This window comes from Pseudopodoces humilis, chromosome 1 (genome assembly GCF_049639895.1).
Source record: "Pseudopodoces humilis isolate 2021_Gansu_Grassland_sample_001 chromosome 1, ASM4963989v1, whole genome shotgun sequence".
Lineage (NCBI taxonomy): Eukaryota > Metazoa > Chordata > Aves > Passeriformes > Paridae > Pseudopodoces > Pseudopodoces humilis.
In genome coordinates, this window is record NC_142200.1 from 133,121,097 (window position 1) to 133,144,376 (window position 23,280).

The 23,280-nt window shown below is 36.2% G+C and overlaps 1 protein-coding gene across 1 annotated transcript in view; it reads left to right on the forward strand.

Annotated features, from left to right (window-relative positions):
• The window catches only part of PLXDC2 (plexin domain containing 2), a 256,079-nt gene that overhangs the window by 162,693 nt on the left and 70,106 nt on the right, over positions 1–23,280 (forward strand). The window contains exons 5-6 of the mRNA XM_005518748.3: positions 13,951–14,073; positions 16,884–17,002. Coding sequence (XP_005518805.1) covers positions 13,951–14,073; positions 16,884–17,002 — 242 coding nt within the window. The remainder of the gene's footprint in view (positions 1–13,950; positions 14,074–16,883; positions 17,003–23,280) is intronic.

Sequence of the window (23,280 nt, forward strand, 5' to 3'; positions counted from 1 at the left end):
AAGGTTTTTCAGCTGTCTTAGATATGTAGGCATGTGATTTCAGTTCGGGAAGAAGTTATTAGGTCATCTTACTAGAACTGATGAAAAAGAAGTGAAATCTATCAGATTTGCTCTTATTTTACACTTTCAGTGATGGAAAAAAAATTTTAGATTAGCCAAAAATTTTAGAAGGTTGAGAGAGAGTAGGCTAGCTCAATGAGAGTTTTAAGTGGAAATTGAAAGCTCAAGAGATTTTCAAAGTGACATTGATCATAAGTTGTGTAAGGCTGGGAATTAGTGAAGACTTTGAATTGACATAAGCCTTCACAGCCAAGAGAAGAAACAGTTTCCTTCACTGCTGACCTTGTCTGCTAGCTATCCTGGGATAGCAGAAGTGCTTGTACTGCAGTTCAGTGAAATGGGGTGATGAAGCTTTTTTTTTTTTGTATTATTGCTGGCTTAATTTTCTGTTCCTTGGTAGGAGGTGTGTGAAAGCAGGTAAAGTGGTTGGAGACCACTTTGGTTGGATGTGACATTATGAGTATGAGGATGTGAGTTTACATCACCTTGATGGGTTTATTCAACAAGATAAAGAACTGAATGTTGAATTTCAGTGGGAAAGTGTGAATCAAGTCTTGGATGCAAAAACACTGGCATGAAGATCATTAGTGACAGATTGGTGACAACCACTTTTAAGGTTCTAAACACATACTGAGTTTTCATTTTGGTGCCAGCCCTTTGTACTGTATACAAAGGGAAGGCAGTCCTGTTCTGTGATGGAGATTTCAAGGCAGTTTCCCAAAAAAGGTAGGAAGGAGAAAGTTTTCACTTCTGATACCAACCATCATTTTAACAAAGAGCTTCAGAGGAAACAACTAGGCATGGTTCTCTGGTGATTACTTCTTGGGCTTGGGCATTACCAGAGCAGCTCTTTCCACTTTTTCCTTTCCACTTTTACCTGCAGCAGAGTGAAAAGCAGCAGTGACAAAATGGATCTGTGCATAGCTACATTTATCCTGTGCTACACCTGTACCAAGTTTTCTTGTGCTAGGAGCTTTGCTAGTCTTAGCTGACATCTTACATTATGTAGTTGAGCGCACACAGACAAAATCAGTGTAAGTCACATCAGTCACATTGGCAGAAATCCTCAGCAGTGCTGTCTTTGAGATCTTGTCTATTCTGTATGACTCAGTTTATGCAAAGAGTAAGAAGTTATAGTTAAGGTTCATCTCCAAATAGAAGAGGATGGGTACTGAATAGAGAAGTTAGGGATAGAAATTCCCTATTCCTGTAAGGAATAGGAATTCTTTAAATTCGACGTTGAACTTGCATCTTATGCAATTCTTTAGCAACAGAAGAAAAGAGCTGACGTGACCAATTGGGAACTGACCACCTCTGCTCCAGATAGCTTAGTGCAAAAGAGGCATCAAGCACTAGCACAGTTCAGGAAAGGACCTCCCTCAGCTCTCTAGTCCAGTATTATCACTGAGTAGTAGATGTAGGGGTGATCATAGTGGCTTTAATTTGACAGCTTTCTCAATGTATCAGTCCTATTGATCAGACATGTCCCAACCATTATCTTCTCTGTCAATAAAATATACTATCTATCACATTGTATGCCAGTGTATATCACTCTTAGAGTTTTCCTTCTGTCACTTTTCTTGATGTAGGAAGTTGCAAGAGATTATATTTTTCAAAACCCCACTCTGTCTGATACCCTACAAAGAAGTCAGGATGCACATGATAATAGGTCTGTTAATATCAACAAAGTCACTCTGCTGCTCTTGGTCATATGTGGTCTTGCCTTCCTCACCAGCAGTCACTGAGCTCAGGAAGCTGTACTCAAACAGTGTCAGGAATCACTACCACTTTACTACTCATTATTGTAGTGATTGACCCATATCTGCAGTGTACAGATGAAGCTGTGTCTGACCCCTTACTAGGTTCCTGGTTTCTGAAATGTGTCATGAAATGTTTGTGTGACTAAAAGGATTGCACTACCCTTTGTACTAGCTATCTCTTCTTTACATTTCCAGATGAATCAAGCCTTCAGGAGGCCTTTACTTGAATTCAAAATCTTGGTTACTGCTAGCAATGACCTGCCTTTCATATACTCATAACACAGCTAGTAACAGAGTGTAAAAAGCTGGTTCTTCCTTGCTTACTTTTACAAAACAAGTTTCTGATCAAAACAAATTATGATTGTGTTTATGTGTTTTCCTCTCCATGGTGAATTTTAAAATATTGTAATCATCACAGAGGACTGGCCATTGCAACCGAGTCACAAATCAGAGGGGACAGATCCACATTTTTTGAGGAGATTGTCATGGCATAAATAGTATTGATGTTAACATTTGAAAATTTTGTTGTCTTAGTGCCCCAAAGTTTATTCAGGGTGGACATTTGAAATCTTTTCTTGCTGCCTTTTTCTTAATTCCTAGACAAAGGTCATCAAATCCTGTAGTGAAAAAATACTTTTCCCCTCTATTAAGATGTATATGCACCTTACCTAATGAGATCACGTACTCTGAACAAGTAATTATGTTTCTCAAAAATGGAATGTGAGTTGCCATACTGATGGCAACTTGTGAAAGTAGCAGCTTCTGGGGTATAAAGTTTGTGCAAGAGTAAAAGTAATAATCAGTTCCCTAATGGAGCCATGACAGCAGACAGAAGGATGACAAGCCATATGTCTACACTCTCTCAAGGGAAATAAATAGAACCTGCATTATTTGTTCAAACTGAACGAAGTAAAATAATTCATAGGTTCTCCATTTTCCCTCTGCTGCCATTCATGACCTACAACAATGAAAACAACTATCAGTGCAGGTGGTAGCTGAAAGCGGTTTTGTTTCTGCACCTGCCTGTACATGCTTCCTGAATTTAATATTTCAGGAACTTTACTTCTTAAAAAAAAAATAGAATGTGAACATGACCATATTATTTTTCCTGGGATTTCATGGGAGGCAAGATTTTCTTCTTGCATCTTGGTGGTTTAATCAATACTCTCTATTTTGTTATTCATTCAAAAGGAAGTGGTTAAAATGCTCATGGAAAAAACTGTCACCACCAGTAGCTGTCATCTGATGTGAAGAGCAGCCTATTGTGTCTTATGCCACAGACAGACATTTTCCACCAAAGCATGATGAAGCAGCCTTATCCTCATTAAGGCTAATGTCTGTCTAAGACTTTCCACATTAAGACTAGACTTCTAGCTTGCCTGATATAACTTTTATCTTTTGAGTGAGTGATGAGTCATGGGGCTACAGTTATGCTTTACCAGCTCCTAATGGTGAAAGGAAAGAACATGTTTTCTTTGGGCAGACCCTAAATGGCTTTTTCTTGGCAAATATAATCCAGCCACATCTGATGATTACTTTTACTAAGTCTAAACATAATTATGTTGTAACCTGCACTTTGGCTTGGGAGACAGGGAACACTGTTTATGTACCCTGTGATTATATGGCATCTACCACAGACATCCTATTGCTCCTTGTAACTTACCATATGATTAAATGACCAACATTTATCATCAGAGTGAAGTGTGCATTGTATCATATATCTTCTATAACGTAGAACAACATCATAACTTAAGTCCTCTGCTTTTTAGAAATTAATTTTTGGTCTAGTTTAAAGATATTTTCTGTTTAGTCTTTATGCCTCTTCCTCCAATAGTCATATTTTAGCTCATCGTGTGATGGCCAAAATACTTCACGAAACATTTTCAATATCAATCATTTAGAATTTCTTTCAGATAATGTACAAAAGCATACTGAATTTATGAAGGATGACCCTTCCAGTCTTTTGCAAATGTCTAAAAGACACGAATAATGTGTTTTCATATGCATTTTTACTGAGGCACAGAAACATAATCCCAGTTTGATGTTTCTGTTAGTGCATGCTGCCTAGTGCTATAAGACACCTGCCTGGCAGGGCTGATGTTGTTGTACAATAAAGTGCCCAGGCAATCCATCACAGCATGTACAGCATTCCACTGATGAATACACTTCAACCTGTTAGAACCAGCCATGAGACCAGGCAGAACAAGGGCTTTGCAGAGATTACACACAAATCAGCTTCCTCCTGATGTCTTTTTAGGCCTATGAGAAGCTGAATTATGAAGAGCACAGCTACATGCCACCCACAGCCCAGTCACAGCCTATTTCCTCACTCTGACTCTGTGGAAAAGATGGGTTAACACAAGTCTGAGATCTTCAGATGGAAGGATCAAATCCCTTGTACTCCTAAACTTCTGCATGCACAACTCAAACGGGCTCACCACTGCTTTTTTCTTAAAGGGGCACCCACATTTTAAAAACTTCTTGAAATTATCTGAAAGATTTTTCCTTATTTTTTTATGTCCATAAGAAATAATTTCATTCATTCCTTTAGAGTGCTTATTCAGACAAAAAAAAACATTGTTTTAAAGTAAAAACCTTAAAAATGTTACTTTTATCGCAGTCTTTTTGTTCAAAGTTGAAGCTAGTAAACTTCCTATGACAGAAACTTGTATTTAGTTCAAACTAGTACCGAATAATTTTTTTTTGTCATTTATTCTTTTTGGTCAGTTAATAAAACCTTGGACTTGGAACTGTGACACAGCACAGGTCCTATTCTAATAGGATGATAAGAGACAGCTTTTTCTTTCATTAAAATAATTAATTTGAAATGAAAGTGTAATTACCCAGTTTGACAGTGCAGATTTTCCTGACTTCATTATGGGACTTCTGTTAAGTTACTTGCTTAGAGAGAAAGCTTCATCTCCTTGGATCTGGGTGAATATCTTCCTGTATTAACTGCACTGAGAAAGACATTTTGGTCTTCCCATTCCCATCATGTATTACAAAGTTGTGTATAACTATGAAGGTAAAAATCATGAAGGTCTTTAGTACTGATTTTATGAAAACTGAAAGATCATAAAGGAACACTTTATACAGGCAATATTTCTCTTTATGGAAGGGAAATTGGTCCCTTTCCCTACCTGTTTGCAGAAGCTTTTTGTGTGCTATAAATTACGGATCAACACAGTTCTTTCATGTAATGTAATTTGCTTTAATGTAAACTAATGTAGCAAAAGAGAGGAAACACTAGGGAATTACTGATGATACCAAAGCTAATGTGATTTAATTCTCAAATTCTAACCAGTGAAGCTAATATATTCTAGTTTTTCCCTCACTTACATTTTTGCCTTTTCTCTGTTTAGTTCTGCTCATGTTTTCATAGGTTAGCTCCACAACTGTAGAGCGTAGGACAAAATTATTATGAGGTAACAAGTGGAAAAAGGAGGCAAAGAATTGACAAGACCAAAATTGTCTCAGCTTTAGGATACAGTGTGTCTGCTACCAGTCTGATTGAATATTGTTGTCATTGCCTGCTGTCTGTTCCTCAGCACACCAGCCTGCCACCTTCACTGCCTACACATTTGTCTCCTACACCAAGAGATAGACCAGCAAACTGATCTTAATCAAAAAGGTTTGGTTTGGGGGTTATTTACTTTTGACCCAGGGTAGAGGTTCCTCATTCAAAGTATTGTCCACCATTAATTTCACTAAGATAAGAAGTAAATTAGTGGTGAAATTTGATGAGTGGTGTATCCAGTCCTGGGCACCAGACTGAAGTGACAGAAAGGGGCAGAGCTAGCTGCTTCTCCCTTACAGTGGCTCTGTAGGGAGCCATCCTTGGGAGGGATGCAGAGTTGAACAAGAGACCAGGATAATATGCTAATATTGACATAACCTTTAATTGAGCAACACATATGAACAAGAACCTCTTTCAGAACACAAAAAGAAAAGCTTGCCTCCCCTGAAGGGACATTGGGCACATGGACATTTACCAGTTTCTATCTCACTGTTCTGAGCTGTACATTCCCTGCTGAATAGTTCTGCTTGAGGCAAACCCGTGCTGCCTCACCTCTCTGAACTCTGTGTCCAACGCAAAAAAATGTGGTGGGAGAACAAGGCATCAGACAGCATGTAGTTGTGCCAGGATGTTGGCACGAGAGGAACACAGAGCTAAATTCCCCTCTGAAATATTCCTGATAGAATAAAAACCACATTCATTATATGCTATTTCAGTCTTATATTTTTATGTATATATGTGAAATGTAATTTAGTGGTGTCTGAAACTTCTCTAATGTTGCATGTTAGCCTCTGCAGTCTTCCCTGACATGCTGTGTGCTGTTGTTTTACATGAATGTGAATATTATATACATTGGATTAGCTTAAGTAGTTTATGAAGGATTAGCAGAAGCAATGCAATAGTATAATACAATGAGTGTGGAATTAATCTCTACATAAAACCCCCGAAGTTATATTTCAAATAATGTTGATTTCTTGCAGTAAAACCCATACATTCACCAAACTGTCTTTTGGTTATGCATAAATTTTAAGCAGGTTTTTTTAAAATTTGAAAAGCTTTATTTTTGTCTTCTGCAACCTTGTTGCTTCAAACATCTATAGAGTGAATGACAACCCAGTTTGATGACATTCCGCATTTTTCTAAATTCTGTTATTCTTTTCCTTACTGAATTTTTTGAAACATTGGAGAATAATGATTTCATCATAACCTGAAAGCCTTTTCTTTTTTTTTTAAATTCCCATGTATCATGTGATTCAAGTTTCCTGTGATTTATCAGGTAAGAAATAACTTTGAAAGTTAGCTGGAACAAAGAAGAGAATAAACAGAGCAAGCAGAAAATCTTATGACAGTTATTTTTATTAGACTCTGTGGCAATATAGGAAGAGAGACATAGCAGCAAAAGTTAAAAAAAATCTGTATTGATATTACAACAGTTTGATTCAAACAGGAACCTCCTTATATTAAATGTCTACAAACATTAAAAGACCATCCAAAAATTATCCAGTAGCATCCAGATTTTTTTACTAGTGACAAGAGCGGTTCAGGCATGATGGTGTTTTACCCAACCAGTAAATAGCAGAAATAGACTGCAAAGTCTCAGAAATAGACTGCAAAATTAGATTTTCCTCTAACAGCTCTATTCAAGCCTCTTCCAAGGATTCAGCAGCGCCAAAGTTACTACAATGACACAGCTGCTAAGATATTCTTCCCAAGTGAGATAATCCTCCCGTCAACCTCTTTTCTCTGGTTCCAGCCTGTCTAGGAACTGTGTTGGTCTTTGTTTGGCTGAAGCTGAGAGGCACTTGGGAGCTATCACATGGTGGTGTCTCACTGAGTAGATAAAGTATTTCATGCCTCTTTCCAAGAATTTTCTCTAAGTATGATCAGAGAGGAACAGATACGAGTCATTAGACTCTAACATTGTGGTTTCTTTCTCCTGAAGTTGAGAGCATTGCAGTTTAGAGGCATTAAAAGTATGTGAACAGATACTTCAGTTACAATTAGATTTATAAGTTCTTTGCATTCCGTCATTGTCCTTACTTAAAAGTCCTCTTGCTCCCATGTTCTACCCAGTGGTGTCTAACAGTCTCCTGACAAGGCATGTCTCGTGGCATATCAGAAGAAAAACATCTACTGGAAGAGTTTCATGATATATTAGCCCCTAAATTCCTTCATTGAGCTGAGTAGGATATTAATCAGAATGGATTATATTCCACTGGATCACATACTTTTCACAAAGAAGGTGGACACCAGGGAAACTACAGCAAGATGGAAAAGTGACATTTACTCAATGTCACACATTGCACGTTCCCAAATGTTCCAGATAATGCTTGCTTTAAGTTTTAACAAAGCAGCAGGAAAAATAATGGTGAAAAACTAATTTTCTGGCCTTTAAATATCTACATAAGATAACACAATACAGAGAGGAGTAGGAGAATTGTGGGTAGCTTTTCTTTTTACCCTTAGACTCACAAGAAAAGCCTTGTAAGGTTATACAATTAAAAAAAATAGTTATGCTCATGCCTTCTGGGGTTTAGCTTTCAGATAGCCCACTTTTCAGGCCAGAAGAAATGGGTTAGACATTCAATCTCGTCAAGCAAAAGCAAAGCACAAAAAAAAGTATAATCTCTCTCTAATTCATTTTTCCCAGAAGGCTAGAAAAAAATCATAAAATAGCATGAGAGATTGGTTCATTTTACACTGATCTTGAAAGCTCATTAAGGTATTTAACTTTCATGGATTGTCTGAGGGATCTGGAGTTGCTGTTATCCTTTTGTTTAATTACACTGTAATCTTCATGCAATTACAGTGATGATAACACTCTTCCACAGACATAACAATAAATTAGCCATCTGGGGATAAATGACATTACTTAAAGCTTACTTCACTGAAATATCAAAGAAAAATTAATATGGCTATATAGGACAAAGCCTGAAAGTAAATTGCATTATCTGTTGCTAGAATTCAGCATTCCAATGTGTTTTAGGGGCTTAACAGCATAACATACTCTTGAATTTGCTTCATAAAGAAATAGTTGGTGGAGAAGTATATGGAAAAGCACAGGGAAAGCACATTTCAGCATAGTTGAAAAAGATACAGTGCGAAGTTTTTTGGGCTATGCTTTATATGCCTATGCAATACTTTTCAGCTTCACCAAATAAATACATGAGCAACACTACTCCTGATGTTTTATTTCCCCATATCTTGCCATCTTTCCATTGAAGGTAAATGTCTCTTGTGTAGTTTATTTCCAGAAAGAATAGTTTTTACTAGGTTTACTAGGTTTCACCAGGTTTTTACTGTTACTGCTGAAGAGAAGGAAAGGAATGTAAGATACAAATGTGTTATGTCAGAAACAGTGAGATGTAAAATAAGAAATATCCTGCAAATAAAATGCAAGTCAAAATTCTCAGCAGCGTTAATCAAAACAATTGCAAAAAAATCCTACATCCCCCTGGACTTTCAAAGAAAGAGAAAACTTACAGCTCTGGATCAATCAGTTGTAAATTTTTGTGCTCTTAATAATAGCAATGACATGGCTATTTGAAAGTATAATTTCATATCAACTTATTTCACTGCTGCTATTTGGCACCAGCAGACACAATTGTTCTTTTTCTCACTCATTTTCTTTTTGCCAGAACACTTTTTCCTTTTTAGAAGAAAAAAGTTATATAGTGTGAGTAACCTGACCTGGGCAAGAGCTAACAATTACTGAGGTACATGAGGACTGGTACATTAAGTGCTGTTTCAGCTGCAACTTTCCACCTATCTACTACTATCACTAAACTAAAAATAAATACATTTTAAAAGCTCTTAACAAGAAATTCCAGTAATTCAAGTAGATATGTTTTTTCTGCATATTAGGTAAAATTGTTGATATACAAAATAAAATATTACATACATAAAACAATCAAAATACTAAGTTTTAGGTTGTATTAGGGGTTGTGGTAATGTTTACATAGTAGGGTGACTACCTCTGTGGAAGGAGGTGGGGGGCTGATTTGACAGAGACAAATCCTCTGTAGGCTACAGCTGAGCCCATGAACCACCCTGGTGGTACCTCTAGGGGAGCTTACTTAAGAAAGAGTAAAAAATTTGCACTTTAGTGTCAGGAGTGAAGCAAAAAGCATGACAAAAACTCTGTGAACACCAAGGAACTAAAAGAAGAGGGAGGAGGTTGTCCAGGTGCCAAAGCATCTGTAAAGGAGACCAGGCATGGGCAGGCATTTCTTTGCAGACCGTGGAAGAGCCACACCAAAGCAGATATCCATGCTGCAGCCTGTGGGGGACCCCACAAGGTGGAGTTGTCCTGAAGGAACCATGGGCTGTGGAGCTCTCAAAATGGAGCAGGTTTATCCCAGAGGACAGCAGACCATGGGAAAGTTCTATGGTGCATTAGGGAAAAAATGAGAGGAAGAAGGACTGATGCAGATGAAGTGTTATGAACTGCCCACGAGTCACATTCCCCATCCCCTTGCACTGCTCAGTGGGGAAGAGGAGGTAAAGGAGTTGGGAATAAAGGAGTGACACTAAATAAGCCTGGGAAAAAAGGAGGGGTGGAGGGAAGGTGTTTTAATCTGTCTTTCTCACTCTGCAAACCTATTTTATCTGGCAGCGAATTGAATTAACTTTCCCCAAGTCAGTTCTTTCTTGCCCATGACAGCAATTGGCAAGTGTTCTCATTGTTTATGTCCTGACACACACATTTTTTTCATTTTATTTAGTCCCCTTACCCTGTTGAGGAAGGGCTGTGAGAGGGAAGCTGGGTGGACATGGGAGAGATGGCAAAAGTCAACCCACTGCAGAGAAAGACAAGGGTTTATCTTACAAGTCAGTTATCAGGCAACTTAGAAGATGGTTATCAACCATCATTCTTTTTCTGTTGTTGCTGTCTGTGTATTCCATATCCTACCATCTCTAGGCACACTTCAAAGGACTCATTGCCTGTGCTGCCTTGAAACTATATTTTGTCATTCTGTTGGCAAACATTGTCAAAAAACTTTCTAAGTGATACTGAATTTGTGCATAGCTAAGAATATAAAAAAGGAAATCACAGAAATCTAATGTGCAGAGTGTTGTAACCTTGTACATTAAATTTTCTTTGTAAACTTGGTATATTGGCATGCAACAGATAAGCATATTTTGGAATGGGTAAATTCAGGCATAAAATGAATTTTTAAATCAAGTCATGGTCCTACATCAAGTGGGACTGTGCTTCCATGCTTAAGTGGTTACAGATATATTTTTCCCTGTTTGTGTGAGTGTAAATTTGTACACTGTGAGAACTAGAAGTATAATCTTCTTGATCTACAAGTGGTTTTAGTATTAATTCAGCCCTAGTTTTAGCTAAATTTATATGTACATATTAAACTTACAAAATGCTGAGCACTTTTCCCTGTTTGTCTTCATTCCAGTATTTAGGAGCATATTATGCTTCTAGGTATAGTGCTTGTAGAGAGTTTTGGAAAAAGCTCTACCAATGCCTCCCACAAAGGAGAGATTAAGTGGTTCAGGAAATTGCAGGTCTGAAAAATTCTTCCTTTACTAAATGAATCAACCATGAGCATTAAGCATTGACAGAAAATTAGGTCACAGATAATATAAGCCAATTTTCTGCAGAATTCCATTCCAGAATAAGTTAATTTTACATTTGTTGCTCTTTTTAAGTCATAGTTGCAATGATAAAATGTTCATGGTCAATGGTGGCTTCATCTTTTGAATCTCTGATTTGAAATGACTTTGTGTTCCTTTTCAAGTTGTTCCAGTGCATGACTGGAGTTCTCATTAGAATGATCTTCATGCAAGGTCTGCCTGCTTCCCAGCTATCATCCACCTCCTGCTTTCCATTTCTGTCTAGAGTAGAGCTGCATCCGGCAAACACTTTGAAATACGTTTTGTGGTTACTAATTACTTGGGCTGATTTACTTAGTTAAGTGTTCCTGCACAATTAAGTCTTTTCTTTCCCTATTGTATCTGCCTCATTATTAGTTATAAGGGTGACATTTATACTGTAAATGGGATGAAAGCATGAAAGGGAAACTGTGTAAGTGTAGGATGATTGTGCAAGGGATGAATAAGTACTGAACTGTTAAGGCTAATTATAATGTATGACTATGGACTCAAAGATTTTGTTTGTATTGTCTTCAAAATATTTTTGAAGAATGGTTTCAAGGTTATAGACCTACCTACAACTGTGTTAATATATGTGTGTACATGTCCACAGGGGTAATAAGCAGCACATAATATGAAATATACTTTTGTGTAATAATACTTATTAAAAATGTCTAAATAAGCATAAGGGATTATTTTTCAAGGAAATGACATTTTAGAAGCAAACAATAATAAGCAGGAAATAGTGAAAATGCCTTTCAGGGACTATACTTTGACATGGTAGTTTTCTATCCTAAAATAAGAAATAGAGTAAAATCAGACAGACTTTTATATTCTGAAAGCTTACATTTATGAATGACATGTAAATATGCGTGGGCAGATTCCCTTTCTAAGCTGGTGCTCCTCTCTCCCTATCAATTACCAAAAAAGAACATTGGTATTTAGATATCCAATTGGAGGAATCTGCTCCCCAATCTCCCCTTCTGCCCGCTATAGGAAAAAAAGAAAAAAAAAAATTAGTTTAATCCTAAGAATTCATTTAGTAGTTAGGGAGTGCCCAGATATTAAAATACTGTATCTTTTGAATACATAGATATGTTTTAAATGATGAAAAAATATCTCAGTTCCTAGCTCACTCCTTTGTCAGATGCCAAATGGTTGCAACTGAATCTTTTGTTGTATTTTCCCCACACCTGACTTTTTCTGAGGTCCCCTATCACTGCCACATGAGCTCACTTCACAGAACAAGAGGCTGTCTATAAGCAGCCATGCAGGAGAATTACCCCGGAGAACCACCTTGTTTGTTTATCTGTTTGTTTATAGCATCTTATGACTTCTAGAACTAGTTCCATGAGCAGTTGTCAAGCATTTAACTGTGTATTTCAGGAGAATACAGGAGCAGAAGGATGCCTGAAGCACTCCAGAAACTTAATTTTTCATGCACTTAGAGATTTCCTGTATCATATGGAAAAGTCTGTTAATGAACCCTCTCATCTCACACTGGTCAGGATGGAGATATTGTTAAGAAAGTGAGGCTGCACACTAATAGTTTTTAATACTATACATTAACAGCAGTTTTGATCAAGTTCATGTTTGATTCTGGAATTTTGCAATCGTGTTTTAGAGTTAGATTTATAGGCTTCTTCATCACATGTTATATTGCCATAATACTAAATATAAGAAGAAAGGAACTCTTGGGCTTGGCAGTGAAAGGTTTTGTAGAAGAAGAGGGAGACTCACAATATGATTGAAGATGGAAAAGGAAACATAAACCAGCATAATAAGTGTTGAAAATAATACTATAACGTTCCAGTAAAGAATTGTATTTCTTTAATGTGTCTTTCTAATAATATTTTTCAAGTTAGAAAATTTTCAGCTCTAACATTATTCTTTTTGTTGAGATGCTTGCTGTTGGAATATACTTCACTGAATCAATAGAAGTAGAAATGCAAAAGCATCATAAGACACCATCTGGTAAACACTGTAGGAGGAGAGGTAATATGCAAACGTCAGATTTGAAGATCTGCCTGTAGCTCAAATCAACTTAAAGGCAAGGAGTAACAAAAAGATTCATTCCAGAGCAATGGGAGTTTTTAAGTCAAGCTTTCATCTGGGGCACTTAAAATAATTAGTTCCATTAGCCAGTTGAAGTGGAGCTGGCAAACCTAAACAACACAGGTTTATTTGTAGACTATTTATGTTTAAAAGAGAAGAAGCTCCTTGCCATTAAAATACACTGATTTTTGCTTTGAAGAAAACTGCAGGATTACTGGTTTCCCTATAGATGACTGGTCTTCTTTCAAAGGGAGGACTCCATTTCCAAACAAGTAAGAGGTTTTGGATGAGCACTTCAGATGAAAGAAGCCCACGATTGATCTGTGGAGTTCCATCAATTCAGGAATGAATAGACCAGACTAGTGAGACCTGACACAGCAGAGAATGTAGTAATGTTATGTGCCTTATAAACCTGAAGAAATCCTATCTGTTCCACTTTTCATCTGACTTTTTTTTTTTTTAAGTTGATACCTCTTGAAATAGTCCCTTACTCTGCATCTCTAGAAATATGAAAAAGGGTTAGATTAACTTTAAAAGACGTCACAAATTGCATAAGCAAAACAAACTGCAAATTTTTGGAAAGCATGGAAGAAAGCACTATGGAATATGCCTTGTGGTAAATGGTTTATTTTCATAGTGCCACGTACTTGCATTTTGCCCTTAACTGGAGTTATTCTTCCTTGAGTTCTCAATGTTTTTGTTTCTGTAAAAAACCTTCTTGAACAATTTGTTCCATTATTCATTTTGGATCTTGTTTTTCTGGCAGCCATCGCAGATGTTTTTCTGAAATTTTAGCTCTTATTTAATTCACTATAAAATTTGTGGTGGGATTAATTTCTCTCAGATGACCCTTTAATGCTCTGGCAATGCCTAATTCAACCTGCCATTCTGTTTAATCTTTTCAGAATTTACTGAAATGGTCTCAATTTTTTATTTTTTTTATTGTAGGTTTCATATATACTGGAGAAGTTGTGCATCGAATGCTAACAGCTACTCAATATATTGCACCTTTAATGGCAAATTTTGACCCAAGTGTGTCAAGAAATTCAACAGTCAGATACTTTGATAATGGTATGTAGCAGTCCTTGATAAAAAAATATGTCTGCATCCCTCGGCTTTTCTTCTTTTCCTAAATAACTATTTTTTAAGAAAAAATTGTGGATTTTAAAGTTTTTTTGGTTTTGTTTTTTGTTTCTAATTTAGAGGCTTTATAGAGCATGTGACTTGCCATATATAAGCAATTATTACTTTAGAACACAATAAAGACTCATGAATGCCTTTTCTCAATCCAGCAGATATCATCTGGATGTTGAAGTACATAAGCTCAAAGTAGCAAAGCATTTTATCAGTTTTAAAAGGGAAAATCTGTCTTATATAACAGTGTAAATTCCTGTTACTTCAAAGTATATATAGTGAATACCATCTGCCCACTGCCTAAAATGAAAATAGCATTTGTGGAGTGCAATAGCAAAAATACACAGAAGCAGGGCAGGGATAAGGTTAATAAACCTGTCAATGACTAAGTGTTCATGGAGTCCCAGAATTGGAATCCAATACACTCATCTACACCACGAGTTCTCAACAGCTCCTTGTAAAAAAGATTGAAAGAGGAAAAGGCAAGCTGCAGTGTTGTACTTGAAACTCTGTGAGAAGTTTCAAAGCCCTTGAATGTGTGGATATTTTTCTCTTGAAGTCGGTTGTAATCAATATTTTAGCAACATAGCCTACATGGTTAAAAAGCATCTGGTGTTTACCTGAGGCCTTTAGTGATCAACTACAGTGGCAGTTAAAACTTAGAGAGTTTATTATCATGACTTAATATTATGAGATCCATGACTTCTAAATTGTCCTGGATACACCTGTGCTATTTTATCTATGTTTATTTATAGTGAATTTAAGCAAAAATTGCCAGAAGGTTCAAAAACATTTTGTATTTCCGATAGTATTTTTTATTTGTTAGATCAGTTATCAAAATGTATTCTATATCTTTTACATTTTCTTACAATCTAGTCATTTCAATGTTTGTTAAAAATCCAGTAAAATGCTTACATGAGAAAATCCTACTCCTTCCATGAAGAATTTTGAAACAGAAGATACAATTTTCACACTGTAAATTATTTAATATTATGGCCAGAGATTTTTCATCTTTACTTAAAGAATCCAAGGATTCTGGAGAAGATGTTGCTAATTCTCATTATAGTCCTGACTTCCAGTCTTCATACCAGGTGTACCAGGCTGTATCACATGGCTTTCATTACAAGGTTGAACAGTTCCTTGATTCTGGATTCCTCTTCATGTGTAATGCGTCATCTTTTGAGCTCCATGGGTTTTTGGACAAAGAATTTTCTATCTTAACACCAGTTAAAAGAAACTGAGCAGATTGTATCTTCAGCACCTTATGTCTCACTCATCCGTGCTTGTCCCCATGAGTAAGTGCTCTGCCATGAAGCAGCATCTGTAGTGGGAAGGCACAGAGTGTGGGGATCCATCAAAGTCTCACTGATGGAGCTAACTGCAAGGAACTTAGGTACACACAAATTACATAAAAGCCTCTGGAATGAGGAGACTGTTTGGGTGGCAGCTGATTTCCATTTTAGCTTGGGGTTCTGAGGTGCAGATAGATCTGAAGCACTCAGTGACTGACTAGAAGAAATTCTGCTAATTCTGGCTATTTTCTCTAATAACTTTAGGAACTAATTTGCATTTAAAATAAAATTTAATGCAATCAAATAAATATTCTGAAACTAGTTAATGAGTGTAGTCACAAAGGAAAAAGTGCACTCTGTGCACTATTAATGAGTATCTACTATATAGAAAGACAGGGGACAGCAATGTGATAGACTTGATGCAGTGTGGACCCAAAATTTGCATGCTCATAGTTTCATGACAGCTCATGTCAAGATGTGTTCATGACAGTTGCAGCACAGATCTGTAACAAAAGATTTTTCAAGGATATATCAAAAATGTATTGAGCTGAATATGTAATGACCCATCATGAACATTCTAGGAAGAAAGGAAATTAAAATCTGAATCAAAGCACACAACTCCCATTACTGCCAAAAAGAGAAGTTTTTGAGGAAGGCATGCAAGATGAAAATGTTATTTTCAGAAAACAGAGTTTTGGTAATAAGTGTCTCAACATCTGTAAAACATGCTCACTGGGTATGCAAGTTGCTTGAGAAATATTTTTAGTGTGGTAAGTGCGTCTTCAGCTAGTGAACTCCCATGAATATTAACAAGGCTCTTGCAGCTAAATCTCTGCATACCAGACTCAATATTTGCCTCATCTATGAATTCTTATTGAGTTTGATTTAAACTACATTTATTTATTGCCAACACCTATCATTTTTCAATTTGCAGAACCTCAGCAAGGGCTTGCACCATGCAGGAAAAAAAAAAATGTTATTTAATTAATGCATAGTTAACAGAAGACTCTGAATTCTTGAAATAATAAGTTTTATTAAGCAGGGAATGCTATTAGCACTTCACATTTCAAAGTCATTGGGATTTATGTATAGAGTGTAAGGAATGCCACTGCAGAGAAGTGGAAATGGCAGCACACCTGAACTACTGGATCCTACCTTTAGTGGTTATTGATTTCTTGTGCAATTTCAAACAAGTTACTTGACCACTCTTGCTTTAGCAGTAGTTGAGGTGCTTGTGTGGCACTGTGGTGTCTACATTTAAGAGGATTTCAGTTTGACCTTGTGTTTGTAATATCTTTTGCATTTCAAGGCATGGAGCTGAAAGCTGGTAAAAAGAGACAAATCACTGTTCTTGTTTCGAGTAACTGCAGTGAAGTACTTCTCCTACAGTCAGTTAATATACTTCTCACTTTTTTTCCTCCCTTTTGCCTCTCTACCCCCACTCTGGGTTCACAGGCACAGCACTAGTTGTCCAGTGGGACCATGTACATCTGCAGGATAATTACAACCTGGGGAGTTTCACTTTTCAGGCCACCCTTCTCAATGATGGGCGTATCATTTTCGGCTACAAAGAAGTAAGTTGGGTCTGAGAATTATCATTCAAGTGGACAAATTCCTTCATATATGTCAGGAATTTCCCTACATTTTTTTGGGGAGGGGAGGGAAAATACCTTAAAGATCAGTTACATAAGATCATTATACTGCTTATAAGATCACTCTTTGATGAAAATTATATATTATTGTTAAAGTGATGTTCATGTAATTGACTTGAGAAACATCAACATGACACAAATGTACTATTCCTGGACTTCAACTGGGTTTTATTTGGATGTTTGTGAGTGTTAAGTGTTTAGTAAATTCCTGGGTTTTTAGTAAATTTCCTTTGGGTTTTGAAAGATAGGATCTAATTTTTTCAATTAGCTTACCCAGTTTTTACCCGTTTCAAAATACTCTAGAATCAATGGTTATTGTTAAAAAGTCACCTTTTTCCTGCAGCTGTAGCTTTTTGGCAACTCACATATTTCAAAGTTCATATATTAAAAAAAAGAAACAACTGGTTTGTATTGCTAGCTCTGAAGTTTTCCATCTGTTTGGTGATAAATTGCTTAGATTGAGACCATTTGGTTTGCCTTCATAGCACCAATATGTTGTCTTAAATGGGCTCTTGTGCATTCTCCAAGTGTTTCAGAATTCCAGTTGTTGCTTTGAGTGTGGTTTTGTTTTTTTTCCTAGAGTTGCTGGAAACTACAGCCTAGTTGAATTTCAGTGCTTTTGCCAAGAAAGGTTGGAGCAGGTGATCCTTGAGGTCCCTTTACAGTCTGGTATTCTATGATTCTTTAATTCATGCAAATTAGAATCAGAAAGCAGACAAGCTTAAATCTCTAGGGACAAAATAATTTCTTCTTTTTTGTTTACTTTTTGGTTTTGCTTGGTTTGTGTTTTTTGTTCTGTTTTGTTGTGTTATTTTAATCTGTTTGCCAAACTGTGACTTTCTCTTCGAAGTGCAACTCTCAGTTATCCTCCTTATGCTAATCAGAAACTAATCAGTGATACAACCAATTGTCCAGACTTGGAGAAATCTCTTTTCTCTTTTATCTCTGCTATAAAACACTTGTGAGCCTTCAGGCTCATTTTTTGTGCCTGTGCTGTAGCTATGCACCTTAAATGAAGCAGAAATAATAACACTCTTCTGCCATTCACCAGAAAGCCAGGCAGGATCTGGGTTTTTCTACTAGCAGCAGTCATACCTTCACTTAAGGCAGATGTCTTTGCAGCTTGGAAACGGATTGCTGCAAGATGTTCTTACTGGATCAGTATTGTAGAAACAAGAAATTTCTGGTATGCCCATGTACACGGCTTTCCTTTTCTTATAAAAGACATTCTGATGCAAGGTCTGCTTGGGATTTTTTTTAGAATGTTAGGTACGGGTTACAGTCTTCATCATCTATGAAAATGCAGTTTATTTGCAGTTTGAATCCAGCTCCATGTAAGCTTTACTCTGCTGAGGACAATGGAGCTCCATTGCTCTTGGTCAAAGGAGTGTGAACGAAAAGCTTTAGTTATCTCATGTTGTTGAAAACTTTTTAAAGAAAAGCAAAAACTTCTAAAGACTGCAGAAAATTTCCTGCTTTCAAGACCTAGAAGCTGGGGACAGATACTGGTTTTAAGGTAAATTTGTCAGGAATTATATATGCACTTTGACAGTAAAATGGTGACATTTTCAGGAGACTTCTATTTCTGGTTATGAGATGCACCACACTCCCTGCTACAATCCAGCCCTGTGAAGAACAGATCCACTATGGGTGCTACAAGTTGCTACTCTAAACTGAAAGTATCTCCTGTACATTTTGCAAATGAAAATGATGATGCAGAGTGTCAGGTAGTAGAAAACATTATTCATTTAGGAAAACAGGAGTAAACGGGCCACTCCTTTACCACAAGTGGTTCCTAGAATTGCAGGGAAGTGTGACATCTAATCCATGGATAAACAATTTCTGAGCTACAATGCACAGGCTGCTTGCTGTCATTACACTACTGGAAGCTTCCTCCAAAACCACATTGCTTTTGTGGGTAGGAGTTATTAATGTTCTTTTCATTAATCTTGAGACAGAAAACTGGAATTTGCAAATGGAGTAATGTGCTTTTTGCTACTGCTGAATCTTTGAACTCATCCCCTCTCATGATTTATTCCTGTCCTGAATGGAATTACCAAACATTACTTTAAAGCTATTGCACATAACTTAGGAAAGAGATTTTTTTAAAGTCGTAATAGTAATGTATTAATGATCTGTAAATCTTTTGACAAAAGATTTTTGTAAATATTTTAGAAAGTGAAGAAACTTTTAGAAACTAGTGTATTCTATCAGGATTACTTGGGGAATGGGCTTTGAGGATGAGATTTCCAGACAACTCCACTCCTTATTTGCAGCCTTTTCTCCATTACCACTACCTCAGCTTTTCACCTAAATGAGGAGAATTAAATAAAATTGCCAATCACTGATCAGACACAGGTTGTTTGAAAAGAACAAACATGTCACTTACCATTTTAAACTTGGTCCTAGTGCTTATAAGCCTGGCTAGGAATTGATTTACTTTCCAGTGCTGAATCCATTGATTTCTGAGGAAGTCCTTCCATCTGGAGCCATTTCTCTTGCTGCTGAGTCATGTTGTCAGGTGTCCCATTAACTCCAGTACAATTCCTTGTGTAAGTGCTCATGAGCATGACTAAAAGTTGCACAAAATTTCTACTGTCTTTTTGGTGCCATTTTATTTTAGTGTCATGGCTCATCAAAAATGACAGTGATGTATGGCAGCTCTCAGAAGTCTTCATGGCATTGTCATCAAAAGTCTCCAAGCTGAAGCACCATTAAGAAATACAGCAAACGGTTTGCCAGTAGCTTCATCAAGCATCCCACAGGGGCAGTGACACCAGGTGTTTATCTAGACGAGTCTACCTTTAAAATAACTGTGATTATACATTTAAATCACATAGATACTACTAGGGTCTTTTATGTCTAATATACTTTAGGTAAATTTTACTTTTTATTTCTTATTTATTCAAACAGTTTGTGAGTCGTTTTTTCACATTCTTCCTGCTCCCAAATTAGGTTTGCTACATCATAAACCTGGTGTTGACCACCAAGATAGGATCCAGGCAGAGGTTTGGTGAATACTAAAGGAGTTTCTCTGCTCAATCTTCTGCATTCTGTTGTTTTCCCCAATAGAAAGCAACCTGAAATTAATAATTTTTTATCCAAAATTAAAAAAAAAATAGAAAAGGAGCAGAGCCATCAGAAAAGAAAAATATGGAGACATCCAAATATCTTTCAGAAGATTCAATTGTTAGGAGAAGGAGCTGTACTATCAAGTTTTCAAAATGTGAAAACAATTTGAAATATGACACGGTTCTGTAGCAAGTAAGGTATTTATTTCTTTGGGAATTTACTTTGTTTACAGTGCATGCACCTTCCAAATTAAATACCACTTTATTTACACCAACTCTTAGTATTCTGGCAAATGGTTGTTATGTCAGGAAATATCCACTGGCATGAAAATTTTACTGGTGTACCTCTACAACATACGAAATACATTACAATGCAAACTGGAAAGCAGAGCGTAGGAATAAAGAAGAATTTTGGCAAAGGCATTCTTTTTATGAATTAGTAGTGAATACTTATGTTCTAAATTTCACTGAAGTTCAGTTCTCAAGAGTTTCACTTCTTATTATACAAAATAATTATTCTATATCATATTTTCCCACTAATGCTTGGAGCTAATGTTCTTTAGTGTATTATTAGGTTTCTTTTTTTGTCCATGATTAATACAGAACAAACTAGGCAAAGGTTCCATAGGTCTTGTTTAGGATATTTTTCTTAATATCATTGGAGAAGGCTTTTTTTGTTCATTTAAATAGTAATGACTCTCTATTTACCTAGTCATCCAGAAACCATTATTAAAGTTAAAATATTTGCTCAAAATTACCCAATATGTGAGTTTGGAAAATAATTCTAAAAGAGGCTTATAGTAGAATGAAGTTCTATCCTAAAAAAGAAGACAGAATTGAATGAAAATTATTAAGTGTTAGCACTTAAATAAAATTAATGCCCCTTGTAGGCATGAAGGAAAATACTGTTTTCAGTAACAAGAATTCAAATATTCCTATTGTTTCCTGAAAATGAAAAAAAAAAAAATTAAAAAATAAAAACTGACCAAAAGATCCCAAACAAACAATGATCAAGAAACCACAAAAACACAGAACCATAGAAAGAAAAACAAAACAACAACAACAACAACAAAAATCCCATAATGTGAATGGGTGTTCTGCCTGCGTTATACATGCTTGACATTTCTTTGCCTCTTTTATTGTTAACAAAAATATGGACATTTGATTTTTGAGATGGTCCGTTTACACAAATTAAAACTTCTGATTTTCATGTGGTTTAGCCTGTAGACTAATTAATTACTACTTAGGAAACTAGCAATGAAAACCCTATATAAACACTATTATTGTGTTCCTAATTATGATTTTGCAACATACTCTGGCTCTTATCTTTGACTCAGTTTTGAAGTGGGGCAGTAATTGCATCCTGCTTACCACCTCCTTCAGAGTAAGGATAGAGGCTGTGATTTTATCCTCTTTTGAAGAATAAGATTCCAATATCACCTCACAGTTGAAAAGAATAAAATTTGAGAAGTCTGGTGAAAAATACTGTCTAGATTACAGATCCAAATGATACATAGAATTCAACATAAATCCTAAACACCCTTCTCCTTACTGTTGAAGTATATAATCCAAAATATAGAAGTATATAATCCAAAATTAATGGCCTCAGTGGTAGTGTGGGAAGTTTATTCATAAACTGGTGACTTGTACAGCGCAAAAGATCACATTGCCTGTGGTAGATGGTTTAGAATTATTCTAGCTAAAAGACATTCTATGAAGGGAATGTGGTAAAATCCTTGCCAACCATTAGCAATCACTTGCATGTTCCTAGCTCTGTGCTCAACTATTTAACATGTCAGCCTGTTATGACATATCTTGCCATTCAGGTGAGAAATCCAGAAGAGTAGCTCTCTGCTTGCTATCTATGTTTTGCTGTAATTTTCCATAAATTGCTATAATATTTACTACAAGCTTTCTGTCAAAAGGGGATGTTTCCTAATCAGACAGACAGCATGTGGCAAAAGCTCATTTTATCTTGACATTTCATTCAAAAGATTTCACCTGCAATATGGCACTCAGTACACACATTACCAGTTTCTTTTTCCACACCTTAAAAATTAATAAATGTTTCTGTAAATACAGGCATAATGACACTGTAATTTTTCAGGAGAATAAGAGTGTTCCTGGGCTGTGGATTGCCTTCTACTTTGACTTCATTCTGACTGTATGATTGTTTCATGCAGGCTGCCCTTCAGTTTGAAGAGCTGACTATACTAAATATTACTTTTTTTAAACTTAAAGAAACTCCTGCTTCTATTCTCTGTTTCTAAAACATGTATCCAAACTTTTGGCTGCTGTTTCTGTTAGACTGGACCCTACTACTTTCTTATTTATTTTAGAAAATATTCTGAAAGTTCCTTGCTCTCAGTAGAATGCCCTGGAGTATTGACACCTGCAGGGATTTTGGCAAAATCCATTGTTACTTCTGCTTCAATTTTTTCTAATTTCTCCTGACATTTTTTTTATATATTTGCTGTTCAACTTGACTATATAATGAAATCATTTGCTGTTTTCATAATTTTTGAGGGAAAGATGCAAATTGTTCAGTAATTCAAAAATTCACAATAAACATGTGAAAAGGCACTAGACTAAGAAGAAAGAAAAGAAAGGAATCTTATTCGAGAAGACCAGAGTCCAACTTCTCTTGATTTACATTCATATGATACAAATTAGTGTAATCCTTTTCATACATTTAATTCATGTGCATTTCTTGCACAATTTATGCATTAATGTGACAATTTTGCCAGAATATTTTGTCACACACATGCTAATGCCAATTCCAAGTACACTTTGTGTCCTTTCTTCATCTGCTGTCTTTCCTCGCTAACTCTGAAAACAAAGTCATTGCATCTTCTTTATCGGTGCTTTTTCTAACTTAACTTTCAATAGGTTGTCCAGAGTATCCTCCTCAAAATCCTTTCAGACAGTTTCTTTGATATTTAATATAAGCTTTTCTTTCCACTATTCTGAGACTATGAATAATTCCCTTATTTTGTGTAAACTTTCATGCTGCAGAAAATTTATAGACTTATTTCTGAACTTAGTGATTCTTTTATTTTGAAGAATTTGAAAATATGGCTTTTGGCTTTCTTCTTATTATTGGCTTTCTTCATATTATCCAATAAGTGC